General features: G+C 36.5%; 2 protein-coding genes across 2 annotated transcripts; one reads left to right on the top strand and one right to left on the bottom strand.

Annotated features, from left to right (window-relative positions):
- Positions 1-4,270: 4,270 nt before the first annotated feature.
- On the bottom strand, positions 4,271-5,290 carry LOC108913987 (stabilizer of axonemal microtubules 2). Its single transcript, XM_018719680.1, has one exon. The coding sequence runs from the start codon at positions 5,288-5,290 to the stop codon at positions 4,271-4,273; it is 1,020 nt and encodes a 339-aa protein (XP_018575196.1).
- Positions 5,291-12,244: 6,954 nt separating this feature from the next.
- Positions 12,245-19,756, top strand: LOC108913986. The gene is made up of 6 exons (XM_023455686.1): positions 12,245-12,265; positions 15,711-16,079; positions 16,132-16,398; positions 16,453-16,614; positions 16,672-16,810; positions 16,868-19,756. Exons 1-6 carry the CDS (start codon positions 12,245-12,247, stop codon positions 18,049-18,051), a joined length of 2,142 nt encoding a protein of 713 aa, XP_023311454.1. The 3' UTR covers positions 18,052-19,756.
- The last annotated feature ends 46 nt before the right edge of the window (positions 19,757-19,802 follow it).

The raw sequence follows: 19,802 nt of genomic DNA, 5'->3' as shown, positions 1-19,802 counted from the left end.
TATTACATTTTCTGAAAATTCTAAAATTATGTAACGTATGAATCATGATGAAGTTCCGGCGTCAGCTGTTAAATTTCAAAATGAATGCTAACAGAGACAACAGAAATTTATTTTGTCTCTGTCTAAAAAAGGACAGACACATATCGCTGTCCTCTCGGGCTCTGGAGTCAAGTAGTGGGGGTAATTTTCAATCTCTTACCAGTAAAGTTGCCTATGTGTGGTTGTGACAAAGAAACTAAAACTTGTTCTTACACAACATACTTTTGATAATTCAAGCAATTAATTTCAACAAGTAAAACTCGTACTAATGCCAAATGAAGTTTATTATGTGCGACTTATCGTAAAATCTTATCATCTTATTATGTATAACAACATATTAAAAAAAAAACAAAAAACGCTGCACTAGTGTAAAAAAATAACCTCCGAATCCTTGTCACTAGCGAAGTTCTGGCAGCACCAGGGGTTACAGCAAATGTTGGGACCTTCACAGGGCGGCATCTGGGGGCCAAAGCAGCTGTCTGAGTCGTCGTCTGTGTACTCCACGAACTGACCTGGTGGGGCGTAGCTTAGCTTTTGAACTGTTTGGTCCTCCATCTTCACCTTAGGCGGTATGTACCTTGGTTTCTTCTTCCAAGGCATCTCATCTGGTTGGGGCTTGCACCACGGTTGGTAGGACGAGCTGTGAACCGTCTGGTCGCTACAAGTCCAAAATGGTCCTTGATTAAACAAACAGGGACACACAGGACACTGTGGTTGATACTTTACGAACTGACAGGGCATTTTGCTCATGGAATTGCTTCCGCCGGAGCAAAGGTTGTCTTTTTTTATAAGTTTCGAGGCCGAATAGGACATGCTGTATACGGTGCGATCTTCCATCTTCTCTTTTGGGGGCGTGTAATTGCTAGTTGGTCGGCAGGATTCGGTCCTGGGCGGTGGGATGTATCTGAGTTTCTTTCTTGATCTAGTCTGGGACTTGCACGTCGGTGCGCAGCACTGTGTTAGGTTCCAGAAAGTGTTCATGGTACTTATGTGTGTGTAGGGATAAATTAAATAGCAGTTTAAGTCACTTCATGAATTTTGATTGTTACATGCAACACGGTAATTTGACAACTGACAGATTTTTGTAATTTTCCTGAATGAAATCTAAATACATGTTTGTATTATATGGTATTCTATGCTGGTCTCATTTAAAAGCTACATCGCTACTATAGTCCAGTCGGCAGAGGCCGAAAAGTTACTGCTCGTGACATTTCCTTGATAACTCGGAAAAAACTACACAGGAATACTTTAAATGATGAGCACAATAGCGGGATGACTTTGTACGAAAAAACGCTTAGGACATGATTTTGTTCGTAATAAAAATAGCTACAAAATGGCGGTGGTCCGATTACGAAATTTGCAATAACAAAGCCGTGAGATTGAAAAGACGGTATAAAACGTCAGTTTTTTAAAGTTGCTGTAAAAATGTCAATTATAAACAAAAAGTGATAATACTTTCGAAAACCATAGTTCAATATATACAGGGTAGCCCATCGAAAACGTACCGCAAGACAATACAGGGTAGTAAAGAACTTTTTCGGCAAAATCCAAAAACAGGTCAAATTTGTTTCTGAGGGGGACAACTTTTGGCTCAAAAAGCATACCAAAATCTTCAACCCCCTAAGTGGGGGAGCTATCCCCTAAATTTTTTCAAATGGGAATGGGGGTCAAGTGGAGGGTCATTAGAAAGGGCTTTTAATTCTCTATTCATCGATTTTTACTTTTTGAAAATCGATTCATTATTTTAGAAAATATGAAGCTTTGAAAATGCGAACAATATTTTTGACGAGAAATGAGAAAATCGATTTAATTTTACTTCAAAACTTACGGTATTAGTCAAGTAAATGCTGAAAATGTTGTCCGCCAACTTGCATACAATGATACAGGTTGTCTTCAAACCGTTGTCGAACATTCTGGAGCACTTGCGGTGTTACTTCGCGACATACATTAATGATTCGTCCTCGCAGATCTTCCAAGGTATCAGGTGGAGTGCTGTAAACTTTGCTTTTAATGTGCCCCCAGAGAAAGAAATCTAAAGGATTTAAGTCGGGTGACCGAGGGGGCCACTCAATTGCACCTCTTCGTCCTATCCAGCGTCCTGGAAACGTCTCATTTAGGTAATTGCGCACATTGAGCGAGTAATGTGGAGGAGCTCCGTCTTGCTGGAAAATCAGTTCGTGTTCATTGTAAGCAGGGTCGTCCTCTATGATATTTGTTAGAGCTGGGTCGATGACATTTTGTAGTAAATCCAAGTACATATCGCCTGTCAAATTTCCAGGAAGGAAAAAAGGACCTACAATGGAATTTCCAAAAATACCTGCCCATACATTCAACTTCTGGGGGTGTTGGGAGTGTGTCTCATGGAAAATCCTTGGATTGGTATCAGCCCAGTAACGACAATTATGGCGATTCACTAAACCATTCAAGAAGAACGTACACTCGTCCGAAAAACACACATTAAAGAGGAAATTATCGTTTATCGCTCGTTCAGTCATTATTTCGCAAAATTGCAAACGACGATCAAAATCGTCTTCATTTAGCTCTTGCACTAGCCGAATCTTATAAGGATGGAATTTGTATTTTTTTAATATTCGTTGGACACTTGTACGACTCACTCCTGTCGCAGTAGCCAATTGCATTGTACTCAGCGTACTATCCATTGCCACTTGCCCCAATACCGCTATTTCCGTAGGTTCATTTAGTACCGGATTTTCAACCTGCCTCTTTTTGTTATGAACGGAGCCAGTTTCGCGAAATTTGGCCACCAATTCGCGAACAATTTTTCCAGACGCATGTTTCTCAGGATGCCGTTGGTTGAACAGTTCGGCGACCCGATTTCCGCATTCATTGTTTTTGAAAAAAAGCTCAATAATTTCTACTCTTTCTGGAATTGAGTACACCATAATTAATCAATTTAAAAGACTCGGCAGTATTGGTACTCTTCAACTACAAGTCACAAGACAGTTATCTAGCAACTTCTTGTGGCCTATCTAAATACGAAACAAAAAGCGGACAATTTTTTGCTCACCAAAATCAGGCTAAAGAATTCGCAAATCAGAAAAAAAAACAGCGAATTCTTTTGAAGGAATTTACCAAGCTAATACCGTAAGTTTTGAAGTAAAATTAAATCGATTTTCGCATTTCTCGTCAAAAATATTGTTCGTATTTTCAAAGCTGCATATTTTCTAAAATAATGGATCGATTTTCAAAAAGTAAGAATCGATGTATAGAGAATTAAAAGCCCTTTCTAATGACCCCCCACTTGACCCCCATTCCCATTTAAAAAAATTTGGGGGATGGCACCCCCACTTAGGGGGTTGAAGATTTTGCTATGCTTTTTGCGCCAAAAGTTGTCCCCCTCAGAAGCAAACTTTACCTGTTTTTGGATTTTGCCGAAAAGTTCATTACTACCCTGTAATGCCTTGCGGTACGTTTTCAATGGGCTACCCTGTATACAATAATGACGCTAAAGTCGAAAATCATGAGAGCAAAACTTTTTGTTCTATAAGGATTTATACATCCATAGGCATCTGAAACTCGAAACTTTGCCAAATTTGTTTGAAGTTTTGCTGATACTTGAAATTCGGTATACACATAGTGTAAATATACAGAAACCAAAAGCAATTTGCAAAATTCTTCATTTTTGCAGCTTTGGTAAGGTTTTATACGTCACCATTTTTTTAATTTTTGGAAAAATATATATGTATATTGTATAGGATCTAAACGATGAAAATATATTTTTTTTTAAATTGTAGGTAATTGTGCTGGCTAATCTACCGTAATGGAATATTTTATAAATATACATAAATATACGTCCGAAAATTAAAAAACGGTAACGTACAAAACTAGGGTGACGTATAAAACATTACCAGATACCGTCTGGACTATGACGCACAATTGAAAATGCAGAAGTGGCTAAAATGAACCACAGTATTTTTTTTATTGAAAATATGAATCCGTTTCTGCAATTTCGTAATTTACATTGAAATAGCGAACTGTTGCAATTTTTTAGACCAAAGCAAACATATAAAACCTGTTTAAATTGAACCTAAAACAAACCATTCGTACTTTTAATTACATACGTATTGCCATCAATTATAATGTAAAAATTCTTTATTGGTTTCATATGTATACAGACATAATATATAAGTTTGTATATAAAAATAAAAAACAAAATCACTGAACAATATCACAGGAATTTGGTTACCTCAAATCATCTTTGTTGACTTTGTCAGCAAGACGCTCTAGGACAACAACATGCGTTACAACACACTTTGGGACCTTCACATGGCGAGGATATTTTCGAGGGCGGTACACAGGGCGGTTCCGGACAATCCACGCAATCCGGATCGTCGTCAGCGCACTCCACGTATTCACCCGGCGGGCCGTAGCTCATCTTCTGCACCGTATTATCCTCCATCCTCAGCTTTGGAGGCACGAACTGTGGTCTTTTCTTCCAGGGCATATCCATGGGTTCGGGTGGTTCCCACGGTTGGTACGACATTTTCTGCACGGTCTTATCGCTGATTTTCCCCGAAGGTTTCTCTATGGCATTCGTGGGGACGAAGGGTTCCACCTTGGGCATCTCCTTCACGGGTTGGTAGGACAATCTGTTGACTGTCTTGTCACTCAGGGGACAATCGGAAGTGAAGAGGTTAGTGAACGGTTTCACAGGTTCCGGCTTGACGTAGGGTTTAGGTACGTAGTCGTGCTTCTGAGTGGTTAGGTCCTGCATGGGACCTTCACCTATAAGTTTGTGCTCACAAGGGTACACAGGGGTCACTGGTTGGACCTTGTGGGGTTGGTACGACATCCTATTCACTGTATTGTCAGACATCTTTCCTTCGCCAACGCATAAGTTGTTCGTGGGACGGACGGGATCAGCTCTGTCTGTCTCCACGGGAATATAAGACTTCTTGTAGATGGTATCGTCGTCCATCTTCAGCTCCGGAGGAAGATACTTCCTATGGGGGGCGTAAGACTTCGGTCTGGGAGGTTGGACGTACCTACATTTTTTCTTGGGCTTCTGCGGAGTTTCTGGTTCCTTGGGAACCATCACCGGTACGCATACATTGCAACAATCGGGTTCATTGGGACGGTTAGGGTCGCAGGGGTTGGGTACCTGATACTTGGGGAGGTTGTCGGAGATGACGGGGATTGTGCAGGCGCACGGGGGACAAGGGGGGCACGTGATTTTCGATCTGGAGGGCCGGGCTGAGGGTAGGCGGCCGCATGGCTGGCAGGAAGCCATTCCGGAAGGTATCGCGAGTGAAAAAAATGTGTCGGGATAATTTCGGATTTGAGTTTTAGAATGTCATCGGAACGGTGACAGCGATTGCTTGATAGCTGGCTAGTCGGTGTCGTAGATTAGGACGTTCTGGTCTAGGATCTATGTAGCAACCACTAAAACTGTAGTTAGTTGTAGTCTGAATATATGAGCTAACAATTTGTCGAATAGAAAGTTTATCTAGGATCTTGCCCGATAGTGGCAGTTTCTTTATAGAGTGGCTAAATTATGGAACTTTTTAAGTAAAACTGTAATAATTTTAATTTTTTTTTACATATAAATGCCGCGACAGGTCGATTTTATTTTGTTTTTTGCCGTTTTTTGCGTACATCCGATTTTCTACAGGGTGATTCTAAAGGCTACACAAAAAATGTACTTTTTAATGGAACACTCTGTATATTTCTACAGATTTGGATAGAATGTTGTCTCGCGGATACAGTAATGTAGAATATTAATGGTTCTATATTTAGTAATAACGGGGATATAACCAAGAGCGCTCAATGAATAGAAGGCAAGGAAAAAAAGTTTTATACATTAAGAACAAACGAATAACAGTTGTAATAGGCCAAGAAAAGAGCTGGGAAATTACCATTTCGCGACTTTTTGTTTCAGCAAGCTGAATTTATCACTATAGATGCTAAATATTATATACAGTAACATGATAGTTTCCACAGTTATAAAAATGTGGGAGAAGATTGTTTACACGATGGTTAATTGTATAATTTTTACGTGAATTTACGTTTTTCGCTTATAACTTTTTTCCGTTCATTTCCACGAGAAACCAGTAAAGTATTTCTAACTATAAAAGGGAATAAAAATTTTAAAATAAAAAAAATTACATGAAAAAGAGAAAGCTTTGTATTGGGTTTAGTTAGATTTTTCGACATGTTATTTTTTATTACGATAATTCTTAATAACTTATAATAAAGCTGGTAGTAAGGCCTTTATTTTGATCCGTTAAAATATATTTTCGTTCATCGAGAGCTGGAGATAAAACTGTTTGAAATTTGAAAATGTGAAAAATCATAAAACCGAAAAAACTCATATTTTTTATATGCTTTAATTTTAAGTTAATAAAAATTTGTATTATTTTAAGTGTTATTGTTTGTGATAATTATAATTAAAAATTAGTAATTCAAAGTCTTTGAGGAAGCATTAGTATATTATTAGCGACAGTACAAGACTAAACCGATTTTCATGAAATTTTTTTTGCATGTTTGTTATACCTTGAAAAATGACCTATGGGTGCGATAAATTTAATCTGTGACCTTTTGACCTTGTTAAAATTCGAATTCGTGGGACACCCAGCCTGTTGTGCTTAAAATACTTTTTAAAAAAACTTTGAGACAGACATTTTGGACCATACAATGCTCACGAAAAATTATTTTTCTGAGTTCTTATTATCTTTGTGATTTCAAGCCATATCACCAAGATCATTTGAAGGCCAAAGGCGTATTTTATAGGCTAAATACTGTATATTCATAAGATAAGGTTTGAATTCATCAAAAATTACTTATATTTATAAAATTAAAAATACGCGAAATGCAAGTAAGTGTAAGTATTTTGAAAATTGCGCAGGCGATGAAATAAACTATTTAAAAATTTTTACATACGACGGTACCTTGTGGCATTCATGCCACTCTTGAAAATGGCTTTTAATAATATTTTCTACTCGTGTACGAAACGGCATAAACGAGAAAATTGTGGCAATTTTCTATTATTTTTCTACTTTGTCGACCTGACTCGTATTAAAATTCAAAATAATTTACAACATGAAAATCCAATGTGTTCTTATGCCTACATTTAATGACTTTATAATGTAATGGCATAAGCGAGAAAGACATAACAATTTTCATGAATTTTCCTACAATTTTCAAAATTTTTTTAGCATATAGTCCTCACCAGAGACTTATGCCCTTTAAAAAAATTAATACTTTCAATTTTTCTTTGCAATAAGCTTTAATTTATTCACGAGAAAAACGTTAACCGAAACGAAAAATTTTCCGCAGCTTTTCCAAAGGCCTGTTTTCTTTAGTCCTTAGTAGGACTTATGCCAATGTTTTTTATGAGCTTTTCGAATATAATAATGTCATATCTCTAATTGGCATTAATGAGAAATTGGTAGACAAATAAAGATGTTTTCACATTTCTTAGAATGTTTTCCATTTTTAGGTCCCTTGCAACACTTATGCCAAAAAAATTTTGTGATAAAATCGATACTTCTCTTCAACTCATGAACATGGCATAAGTGAGAAATACGTAGCTGTCATAATTTTTTTGAAAAGGAAAATTGAATTTTCACAAAGGTGTCCCGCAGCCCATGTTTTAAATTTAGTTTATTGTAGTTGTCTCTCGCAGTGCCGTAACTAGAAGAAATTTTACTAGAGGCCAGCTTTTAATTTTGCGCCCCTACTTAATTGTTAAAACTAAGCAAAAACTCAAAAACATACATTTTACTTTTAAAAATGTAATAAACACAAAAATAAAACATGATAAATTGTTTCACTTAATATACAGGGTGTTTCATAATGATGTGCAAACATTTTAAGGAGGTGTTTAAAAAGTAATTTTAGGGGAGTACTTCCATTACATTTTTTCGATTTGAGCCCCCCTTGAGAAAAAATTCAAATCTCAAAATGGCCCGAAAATTTATCTTTCATTTTTTTTAATTAAATTTTTAGTTCATATTTGCATGGCTTCTCCTATTGATAAAAAAAGAATTTTTTTCAAAAATCAAATCATTTTTGGTAACTGTTATACTAATTGGCAAGGAAAAATAATTTATTTTTTGCTCGTAAACCATTAAGTATACGAAAAAATGAGAAGAGTAAAAAAAGAAAGGAAAGAAATAAATAAAATTTTATAACATCTATTTTACGTCAACTAATTCAACTGCTTTTGCCTCTATTGTTATTATTAATTAAAACAATTAATTTGTAATTTTAGTTAATAAAGTAATTACAACAACTGTTCAAAATTTTGCCCAACGACGTGTAAATACATTTGCTCCCGTCTTGCTTCAAACATCAATTCCCCAGTTGCTATACACGTAAACCATTGTTGGTACTTAAAAAACTAACGTAAACACTATCGCATTTCAGTATTCGGAAACTTCCTGGAGAGAGAACGTATTGTGCACAGCGTACAGCGCGAATGACGCTAGAGACTACAATAGTTGAAGGTTGAAAATACTTCAACATTTTTTTTTTCTCAGAAACTATAAGGATTTTACAAAATTCCCTGAATGTTTTTTCAAAAATATTTTTTAAATTTTTGTGTTCAACTCCTTTCCATGCGCCCTTAGCAGTTTGCGCCCATAGGCGTGTGCCTACTCTGCCTATACCTTGTTACGGCACTGGTCTCTCGGTTACCTTTCTAATCTATATTCCGGTCTACCTTTCTGGTGTTGTTTGACAATGACAAGCCATCTAGCTGATTCCGTACCGCTCGCTTTGGCAACACCGCACGTGTCACATCCGTCAACTTTGCCCATTACGACATTCGATCCTCCGGCCATGCGGCATTGTCCGGAATCGCGGCGCTAATTAAAAAGTAAACACCGCCATCCTTGATCCGCCGCTAATGTATGCGAAGCGCGCCGCCCTCGGGTACGTCGGGCCCAATTTAAATAATAATTACGTAATAAATCAAACATCTCGGGTAACTGGAAAAACTATTCACTCTTACTTTTTTTCCCTACACATCGATTACGCCCGACGTGCGTTTGGCCGCGTAGCCGTGGAGGTTCTTGAACTCATTACGCGGTAATGAACTTGGAGATGATAATTGGTGGCTTCCTCGGAACTGGACGCTGCCCTGGTGTACACTGGGAGACGGGGTTACTTGAAATGTACACTTTAACCGCCGTAGTAATCTTCCAAATCGTAATACATATACCTAAATCTGAAAAGGTCCATAGAATTATACGCCGATCAACTACACTGAAAGAAAAAGGTTATTGAAAATTTACACTTTCAAAAAAAATTTTATTGGCAATTCAATTTTACTTCAAATTTTTAATATATTTAGTTTTAATGATGGATTACCAACCTCCTTCGCTCCTACCTTCATAATAGAATGCAATATGTTACATTTAACGGTTTCAAAACATTACATCGGGGATTCCTCAGGGTTCAAACTTGGATCCGTTCTTTTTCTCCTATTTATTAATGACAATCTTCAGAAGAAACTTAATAAACTTGTAGTTTAGGCTCTTAACAACAAATCTAACCTAAATGTGAATAAATGCAAACCAACCATTTATAATTCCAATCCTGGTTACAATATTAATTTGCGTTCGACACAGTTTACTAAGGATTTGGAGTTATTTTTGATAGTTTTTTAAGTTTTTCGCAGCATATTGATTATATTGTTAAGGCAACTGCGAAAGCATTAGAATTTATATTTAAAAATAGTATCAAAATCATTCAGACCCTACAAATTATTATATTATGCGCTCATTATGCTTGAATACTGCTCTTTGATTTAGTATCCACAGTGTTTTAATATATTTTTTACTCCCACCTACAATCGTTGTTCCTGGAAATAGAAAAATATGTATGTAGAAAAAAGTTATTTCCTCAAAGAATATTACAAATGTGTCAAATTAACCTTTTTTTACTTACTTTGATATCAGGGTCACTAGGTGTATCTCTAATGGTAAGGGAAATATGGCCATGGTAATTGTGTCTGTGGACATGTGATATTCGACAAAGATAAACCTACCAGACATTGTTTCACTATAATCATAAGATAAACCTTGAAATGTTCTTTTGTTCAATCTGATTCAAAATTCTAGCGTTTCATAAACATTCATACTAGTCCAGACGGTATCTGTTTCAAAAAGTCCATATTTGGGTGAATCGTATATCCACGGAGTTTTTTGGCTATCTGGCTTTAAAATATCACTAAAAATGAAAATTTTTTTATACGTATACAGAAACACGTGGGCTTAACTTTTGGCGGCACAATATGTTAAAGAAATTCGAAAAATGTCATATCTTTCTTCCTATTTAAGTATGTATCTTTTCAAGAGTTGATTTTAGGCGAAAATGGAAGAGGAAAAATATGTTTGTAATTAAATTTTTTACAAAATACGACTAGTTACAAATCGAATGAATCATGATTATTATTGTAAAAATCGAAAAAATCACCAAAAATGGGGTTAAAAAACAATACTTTTTAGGGAATTGTATGGGGTTTTTAAATTGGGTATAGGACCTTCATACTTGGCTTAAGAAAACTTCATGTTATGTAGAATTATCACACCAAATTTCATCAAAATCGGTTTGATAGATTTTGCATAATAATTTTGCAATCCAAATTTTGAAAAAAAATTGCAAATTTTCAAAATTTTGCACAACAAAAACCAAGGTCTTTAGATACTTGAAAATTTAATCACATATAGAAGGGCTTTCAAGCTTTCAAACGCTTTTTGAAAAATTCGAATCCGTCAATTAGGAGAGCTCTGTCGCTTGTTTAAACATTGGTCGAATTTTTGTACTTATAAACAATTAGAATAACTTTATGAATATTCAATCAAATCAAATGTTTTAAAGTAAGCTTTAAAAATTATTGGAAAGACGCTTTTTTTAGTGTTCAAAAACATGCAGCTGTGTTAAGCATGGTTAACAGCATAAATAAAAGGCATAAATAACTTTAAACACATTTTAAAGTAGGTTGTCAATGAAGAAAAGTATTGCAAACTTAGACCTGGTAAGTACTCGGAATACCAAAGGTATTTTTCGAAAGATTAGCCCGGATGTCCCAGTACATTTAGTGTAAATGACGGTTAACTTTGATCGGCCATAACTACGTAATTAATTGACCAATCGATCTGTTTTTTAAAAAGAAGCGTATAGAAATGCGCATAGAAAAATTTTCATTTCTAGTAATATTTGAAAGCCAAAAAGGCAAAAATTTCCGTGGATATACCGTTCATCCAAACCAAAACAGATACCGCCTAGTCTATACAATTTTTATATGCAACAGGTTTCATATTTCTAAAAATAACAGTTGCAGATGAAGTGTAAAATACAAAGAAACACTCTATACATTTATACCAAGAACACATTTTTCTTCTGATCTAAGCAATTTCCAGTACTATTATTTTAGTAATTCTAAAAATTGTTATCTGACTAAAAAACACCTGATGCATTCATTATGGCGAATATAAATAAACAGTTCTCTTAGTGTAGCAGAGTTCAGAGAACATTGACATTACCTTTTTCTGCCAACTAATTCCCTGGTGCCAAATTTGACAAAATTAATTTTTAATCAGATCGTAACGACGATATCCTTTTCTTGAAATTCGATACCAAATTATTTGTCCGCCCATTTGGAAATATTTCCATATTCAACACGGGAAGAACGACATCAATAAAAATATTTTGCTGTCAGTTCACCTCATCCAGTTCCTTTTGAATGGTTGTACATAATTAAGGAATTTGCATATTAGGTTTGACGATAAAATTCCAAGTGACAGTAAATAATATTTTTAATGTTTTTTTTTGGAATTTATTTACATCTGGATTACTAAGAATATACAGGGTGTTCCATTTAAATGAACAAAGCTAACATCTGCGTCCATTTTCGCTGTGCTTCATTTGTTTTTCCACATCACTTTCGAAAGTTTTATAAAAAATCATGCAACTTTTGCATTTAAAATTTTTTTATAACTCTAAAAGCAAAAAAAGTTAATGGGGGGTCAAAATATAGTGAATCATCCTGTACATTGAATCACCCCGTATACGAAGAAGGTTGAAAAATAAATGTTTAAAAAACTTACATAATTTTTCACGCCTACTTTCTCATCAGAAGCCTGTAATATCTCTCGCAAGTATTTGCAAACATTTTAAATATGTCCCGTGATATTGAATTCTTATTGAAGCTACTTCGAAGCCAATTTAACTCGAAATAATGCCACCGATGTACGGCCAGGTTGGTTTCTAGTTCAAGCACAATCCGCAATCGGTTTCATCTGTGACAAAACGATTCGAGTTTCCCAACAATTCGTCAAACAGTTCGTTGCAATAGTTGCAACATTCCTACGGTAAACTGTGTCTGTGAAATCTGTATTTGACATGGAAAACTGTGTGGAAACGAGATGTAGCAAACGGAAGCCTAAAAAGAGTTAGTTAACCTAGGTTTTTCAGGTTGTGTCTTGAAATTCGTCGTTTCAAAGCATAAATAAATATAAAACAATTGTTCACAAGGTCATGTCTAAGATTTAATGCCGTAATTTTTTTTAAGGAGGTATATCGGTGTCCGAGGGAAGTGAGGAGCGCAGGGGGGTCCTATGCTTTTCTTATGGGACTAAAGCCCGCTGCCAATTTGAAAAAATTAAATTCTTTTGAAATTATTTGCGATAAACGTTATATATCTGGCAAAGAAATCTACTCATATGCATATAGCATACATATTGACTAATTAACAACATAAAAATATATTTAAGTAGTTTTAAATTATATTTAATGAACGCATAAAGACTATGTAGATGTGGTAACAGCGCTAATAATTGACTAGCAGTTGTACACACTGCGAACCTACAGACCTCGGACATCAGAGATATTGCGCGTCAAATTCGGGTAAAGATGCGTACGTGTTCAAAAATGTATTGTGTGTAAACTATGTAAAATAATTATTATATATAGCAAATATATCATATCCTCGCGAAGATTTGTATCCTTTATTTAAAATCCGTAAATAATGTGAACTGGTAAAACAACGAGAATTATGTTAATTTAGTTCTAAAGAAATGAAATGACACTCGCGCCCATCTCTCGTCCAAGTCAAAGAAAATGTTGGATGCAATTTTGAAGGTTCTGTGATAGAAATTACATTATTACTTACTGTTCGTGTTTTTCATCTCTATTTTAGTAATGTTACAAAAGTTTTGCAACTATAACAAATTTTTTAGATATAAAGTTTGCCGAGAAATATTTATGTTCCTTTGTTATTCCGTACAAATGCTTTTATCTGAAGTATTACTAATTATATTAATCAAGTAAAGAAGACTTTATGTAACCCTAAATATTGCTGGGTAATTATTACGATGTTTTTATAAACCATTAAATATATTAAAAGTCAACTGTATTTTTTATTCCAATAAATATATCACAGCTTCCTAGTCTTTTTTAATTGATCTAGTTTTTTAAAAACATTACAAAAAATCATCTGTTGTGAATAATTTATTGTTATAACAATGTACATGGGATTTAGGAAAAATGTATGTTTGAAATCAATTTCGTTTTTATCAAGTCTTTCAAATGTATTCCCTCCTTGCTGTCAGCTAATTGCCACATTAATCCTCAAGTCAGACAGAAATGCAATTATTGATTTCTGTTTCTAATTAATACAGCTGTACTATGTTCAAAACTTTCATTAGTTTTATATTAAAAATAAGATAATACTGTGTACTATCTATGGAAAAGTTTTGTTTCACGATTTCTACATTTTTTTTCTCAGTTATGAGCAAAAAAAGAGCCGCACCGTCCATCTTCGCCATATAAACCTATGTTAAAATGAACAACTTTCAACAACAATATCTCAAAATCTAGAATCAAAAAAAATTTGAAAAAATATGACGCACAGAGGGAGCACTTGGTAATACGCTATATAAATTTCAAGTACATCTGTGCATTTGAGTAAACCCGATATACCTCCTTAAATCTCGAAAATTTTTACATGTTACATTTAATTTTGTTCTCTGTTTGAGTACCTGTGAAAATAATTTAAAATTAATTAAATAAACCCTTCTGTTAAAAGGCTTGAAAATTCAGGCGTTTGCTTAACAAAAAAAATTCACATTGAAAAGAGCAGACAAATAAAAATACACATCGCTATATCATTTCACTTGGTTTATGTTTCAAAAATTAATCTATTTTCGTTTTCAAAATTGCAGTTAACTTACATTAACTTAATAAATTTGGTAGTTTATATTTTGTTTGTCTGTCTGTTTCCACAGCTAGAAGTATGCAATATTTTTAATTTTCAACATTATTCGAACATGTTTTCCACAAAAAAGTCCGTAAAGTATTAGTTTTCTCAAAAACGGCAAGGGTTTTTTAGGTTTTTATTAAAAATGTTTTGGTACTATTTTTTTAAAGCACTGTGTTTAGTATGTGAATCTCGGTCAATGACCTCTGGCACTGATATTTCGGTGAAATAAATAATATCAATACACCTGATGGGATAGGACAACCGGGCGCTAGGCGGGTAAAAAACAGACGCTCAAGCTATTTGTAACCTTACAATTGTGATACTTATGTACTTCTGAAGGTCAAAGGCCTCCGTATAATATGCATGCTCTTTGCACCCAGTAACTTACGGAAAAAAGATTATTTTGTCGCAGGTGCAAACTTTACATTTTTATGAGGCCTACCACCTTCCTTGTATCAACAGTCTTATGACGATAATGAATAATACATGATGTTACAGTAGTGTAGATGAGTATGTGAAAAATCCCTACTAATAATAGTTATTCCCCATAAACAATAATAATTATGTAACAATCCATTCCGTAACAATGTTGATAAAAGCGTAATTATCATCATTTGCAATTGAGGGATTGATTTCACAGACTTCCTTGATATTATACGCAAACACGAAGACGTATGCAAATTTTTATAATTATAGAAGCCACACAGTTTATTCATTTTCTTTCACTATTTTTTTTAACGAGAAACAATAATTTCTTTGACTAGAAAATGCGTTAAAAAAACATAAATTTCGATTATATCGCAAAGTATGTGGCTTTATAGCAAAACAAGATCAAGACAATCGCTTGTTGAGGTGTTTCCTGCAGATTGAATAAACCTGTTAATAATTTTTTGAGACGTAAGTAATTAAAACGAGCTTACAATGTATCCCGTAGCATTATGAATTGCCGCAGGCATCTTATGATATAAGCAATGAAAGTTAATGGAATTTGACTTATAGAAAAAATAGTATGCTTGCAATTAATAAGGTTAAATATATAATGAGGTAGGTAGGAGTCAAAATCAGTGGTTCTGAATATTTTTTGTAGGTACATGTAATGAGGTATTTTCTTATATTAATAATGGGGGTACCAGAAATTCGTTTCGGAATCATATTGCGTCTAAAACAAATGATTTTCATATCGGGAAATAAATTTTCAAAAAAGAGCTCATATTTTCCTTTAGATTTTAGCTGAAAAACAGAAAAAATAATTTAAGATTCGTGAACGACGACGTTACATCACAAACATGTGAACCGAAGAAGGTCTTCGAACGAATACTCATCACAGAAGATTTTGCGTAAAATTACAGAGAAGCACTAGACATATAGAGAAATCCAAAGAAATTTCGACGGACCTGAAATTTTGAAAACTTACGCATAAATACAATACGCAAAATATCCAAAGATTCAAAGTAGCTGGTACATCAACAATAGGTCCTTACATACATTTTTCTTCCTCAGCTTCGTCCAGGAATTCGTGGCCGACCCCCTCGACGGCGTGGGTCTTCTGTTGGACCTCCTGCGGGCCATCCAACTCAGCCAGTCCAACAACGCCCACTGCCAACCGGGATCTTCCGCGACCATTGGAAAAGTACCCCCTTCCGTTCAAAGAAGAACCTTACTGGACGAACTCTCTTGTCTCCAGTGCCTTCTGAGCTGCTGCTCCAGGTATTCAGAAGCCGTGAGGAAGCTGACGGCTACCTCGGCAGGTCTTTTTACCCTGGCTATATGTATAATGAGCAACGTCAACAAGTCCAGGATTATAGCACTGCAGGTGAGTGAACTCAAACGAGTAAAGGAGACAAGATGGATGTTTTTGTTTCTAGCTCTTGAGTAAGGCCTGTGAACCCCCCACAAACGGCCACGCGGCGGTTTCTGAGGCTATGTCGACGCTTAGGCTAAGATTCGGCGAGCCCGTCAGATTTCGCTTCCTGGTAGGCATGTTGAGTTCGACGGGAGGCCAAAGGGAACTTTTAGCGGCGGGAATTAAGTTCCTCAACAGATTTTTGGATACTGCTGGATCTGTACAGAAGAGGCTTTATATCCAGGCGGAACTGGAGCAAGCAGGATTCGATATTGAAGTTGTTAAAAAGGTAACGCAATAAGGTTAAGACGTCTTGGTGTTTAATCTGATTCTTAATTTTTAGAATGTAAGTAACCTTAACTCTAGCGATCCAATCCTGGAAGAGATCACCCATTGGGAAAAGAACAGCGTCAACGTAGAGAAACTTACGCTAAGACTACAAGACGCTGAAAAGGAAAACGACGATCTTCGGGACAAAGTTCTGTTGTTGGAACGGAAAGTACAGGTAAGACTTTTCAAGATTTCCTCGTGGCAATCGCTCGAATTCTTCTGTGTTTTTCAGATTTTGCAGGAAGAAAAGGGAATCCTAATCTCTCTAGAAAAATGCCTAAAGGAGAGATGCAGCGAACTCCAAGGAGAAGTGCATTCTCTGAAGTCTGTCAAGTCCCAGATCAGCTCCACGCATCTCCCAAACAAACAAGGTTAGTAAAAATCTACTTAGTAATAAACACAAACTACAGGCCCTTTTTTTATTTCAGGCGGCTCAACACCGGAAGACGAAGGTATATCCTCGTCAGAGCGCAGCCTAACCCCTGAGGAAGACGTCCAGAGGAACTCTTCGGTCTACGAGCTCTACAGCCTGCCGGGGGACTCGGTCCCGATGAAACCGAAACAACCGCAACAGGAGGATGAAGAGGAAACGACGATCGAGGAGGTGATAGAAGAGCTCAGGAACATAATCAACGACGCCGAAACGGAGGCCTTCAAAAAGAAGGAGCGCGAAGACGAAGAGGAAAGGAAGAGAATAGAAGAAGCCCAAGTAGCTTCAAAGCTCCAGATGCGCGTGGAAGTGGACGATTATGCTCTATCTAGCGAAATTGAGATTATTCCTTCGAACTTACACCCGCAACCGCCTAGGAAGGCGAGGAGTTTGATCCACTTGTTCGTGCCAGCCGAAGACTACGACTATTGCAACAGCAAGGAGATGTTCTTCGAGAACGAGACGGCTTTTACTTCGGAGGAAGGCTCCGATTCCCTCCTGAGCGCCTCCAAATGTCAGCTGCCAAGGGTGGAGAAAGAACTGTCGCCGCAAAACGAAAGCAAAGTGAGGAAGTGCAAGCGTACCTCCACGAGGACCAGCATCAAGCGAGCGGAGTCCTTCAAGAGGACCGGCACGTTACGGAACGATTCCCAGTGCTACACCTCGTGCCAGCAGAAGGAAAAGCAAAGGATCGAAGCCTTGACCAACAACCGGACCAAGTGCAAGAGCCTGGATAGGATAGACGGCGGTTTGGACACGCTGGTCGACATCATCGTAACGAACCACACGGAAGAGAAAGCCTCGCCGTGCAGGTCCAAGAGTGACTCGGGGAACGTGACGGGCACTTCCCTGTGCAGGAGTATTTCCAACGTGGTCGTCAACCCCAAGAGGGAGGGGAGGTCGAGGCTCAGCACCCACTCGGAGGAGAAGCAGAAGATGTTCCTGCCGTCGCAGAGGGACAACGGAGAGATCCCCTATTACTTCCCGAGGATCCAGGAGAAGAGGAACAGCTCCAGCACGAATTTCCTCATCAAGAGGGGACACACCAACGCCGGGTTGTATTCAGGGACCGGGCAGGTGGTTGTGGATAGCCACCAGGTCCTGCTGGCAAAGAGCAAGGAGTTTTCGGGTAGCTCCAGGATGTGCGGGAAACTTACGGACTTGCCTTCGGGACTGTATTGAAGGTTCGGTTAGTTTTTTTTTAACTTACAACGAATTCGATTCTGTTTAGGTATTTTATTATGTATTTTACTTTTTATAGGTTCATTAATGAGGGAAAGTGCAAGGTGGGCCAATTTTGACACTTGACAGGGTTTTTATATGGTTTTAACATGTTATGCGACAGTTCAGAACAATTCATAAGCAATGCGATAGGAATGGGGGACCACGAACCTTGTTTTTGAGAAATGTTAAAACCACTCGCTTGTTAAAACTCTAGGCGTTCTTGCGGTTTCTCTTAGATAATTCCCATTCTACGAACTTTTGTATTTTTGCGAAAGGCCACTTGTCTGCCTCTTTTCATACAACACTTCTTGCCTGAACATGTGCTTCTTAGCGCTCTCTCATATCGTTTAGTTAAAATAAAAAGAAAAGAGGAACAAGCACGATTATTTAAAATTAGCAAGAACGTTCTCCAAATTTGCTACCTATTGCACCTATGACAAAGAAAACCACAGCTAAACCCAAAAGAACAACAAAAAAGTGGAATAGTTTTAAACGTTTTATGTTTTCGAAGGAGGTCCGCGAAAAGTAGTTCAAATGTGTCGGGAGCGATATCCAAAAAACCGAAACGTAAACCTCATCTCACTATTTTGATCGTTTTACAGATTCAGATACATATCATTTAGACCACTTGATAAAACTCTAGGCGTTCTTGCGGTTTCTCTTAGATAATTCCCACTCTTCGAACTTTTGTATTTTTGCGAAAGCCACTTGTCTGCCTCTTTTCATACAACTCTTTTTGCCTAAACATGTGCCTTTTAGCGCTCTCTCATATCGTTTAGTTAAAATAATAGAAAAGAGGAACAAGCACGATTATTTAAAATAAGCAAGAACGTTCTCCAAATTTGCTACCTATTGCTACTTATGACAAAGAAAGCTACAGCTAAACCCAAAAGAACAACAAAAAAGCGGAATAGTTCTAAACGTTTTATGTTTTCGAAGGAGGTCCGCGAAAAGTAGTTCAAATGTCTCGGGAGCGATATCCGAAAAACGGAAACATAAACGTCATCTCGCTATTTTGATCGTTTTACAGATTCAGATACAGATCATTTAGACCACTTGATAAAACTCTAGGCGTTCTTGCGGTTTCTCTTGGATAAGTTTCAGTTTACGAACTCTGAATATTTTGAGTGCACCCACTTGCCGAGTTTTTTCATACGACTCTTCTTGAGCCTCTCGTGGCAATAAATTAAATTAAAAATAAAAGAGGAACAAGCAGGAATACGTAAAATAAGTAAGTAAATTCTCCAATTTTATTACCTCATTTTACTGCTGAAGTCAAAATGAAAAAGTAAACAAGAAAATAACGGAATAACTCTGAGTGTTACCATTTCAAAGGAGGTGGACAACCAGTAGTTCAAATGTCTCGGAGTCGATTTCCGAGAACAATTGAACGTGAAAACCCACTTCTGAATATTTTGATCGTTTTACAGGTTGTCAAGACCACTTCCGTGTTAAATCTCTAAACGTTCTTGTAGTTTTTCTTGGATAAGTTTCACTTTTCGAACTTAATTATTTTTGCGAGTTATCTGACTTTTTTGCATAGAAACGAGTACATTTTTAATAAAAATGTAATTACTAAAATATTTAGGCTGGCATTAGTGTGGCCCAAAAAATGCGATTATTTTTTTTTCGTGTCTCTTGTGAAAATATGTTAGTTTATCATCTTTTAAGAGCCCCCTCAAAAAATTAGCTCAAAAAAATTTTTTTTA

This window comes from Anoplophora glabripennis, unplaced genomic scaffold (genome assembly GCF_000390285.2).
Source record: "Anoplophora glabripennis isolate ALB-LARVAE unplaced genomic scaffold, Agla_2.0 scaffold837, whole genome shotgun sequence".
Lineage (NCBI taxonomy): Eukaryota > Metazoa > Arthropoda > Insecta > Coleoptera > Cerambycidae > Anoplophora > Anoplophora glabripennis.
The sequence above is the reverse complement of the archived record's forward strand: the minus strand, read 5'-3'. Positions and strand labels throughout refer to the sequence as shown.

Coding starts and splice junctions, on each gene's coding strand:
- LOC108913987 (XM_018719680.1), bottom strand. CDS start 5,290: ATGGCTTCCTGCCAGCCATGCGGCCGCCTACCCTCAGCCCGGCCCTCC.
- LOC108913986 (XM_023455686.1), top strand. CDS start 12,245: ATGCCACCGATGTACGGCCAG. Junction 12,266..15,710: donor TGCCACCGATGTACGGCCAG/GTTGGTTTCTAG, acceptor AAATATCCAAAG/ATTCAAAGTAGCTGGTACAT. Junction 16,399..16,452: donor ATATTGAAGTTGTTAAAAAG/GTAACGCAATAA, acceptor CTTAATTTTTAG/AATGTAAGTAACCTTAACTC.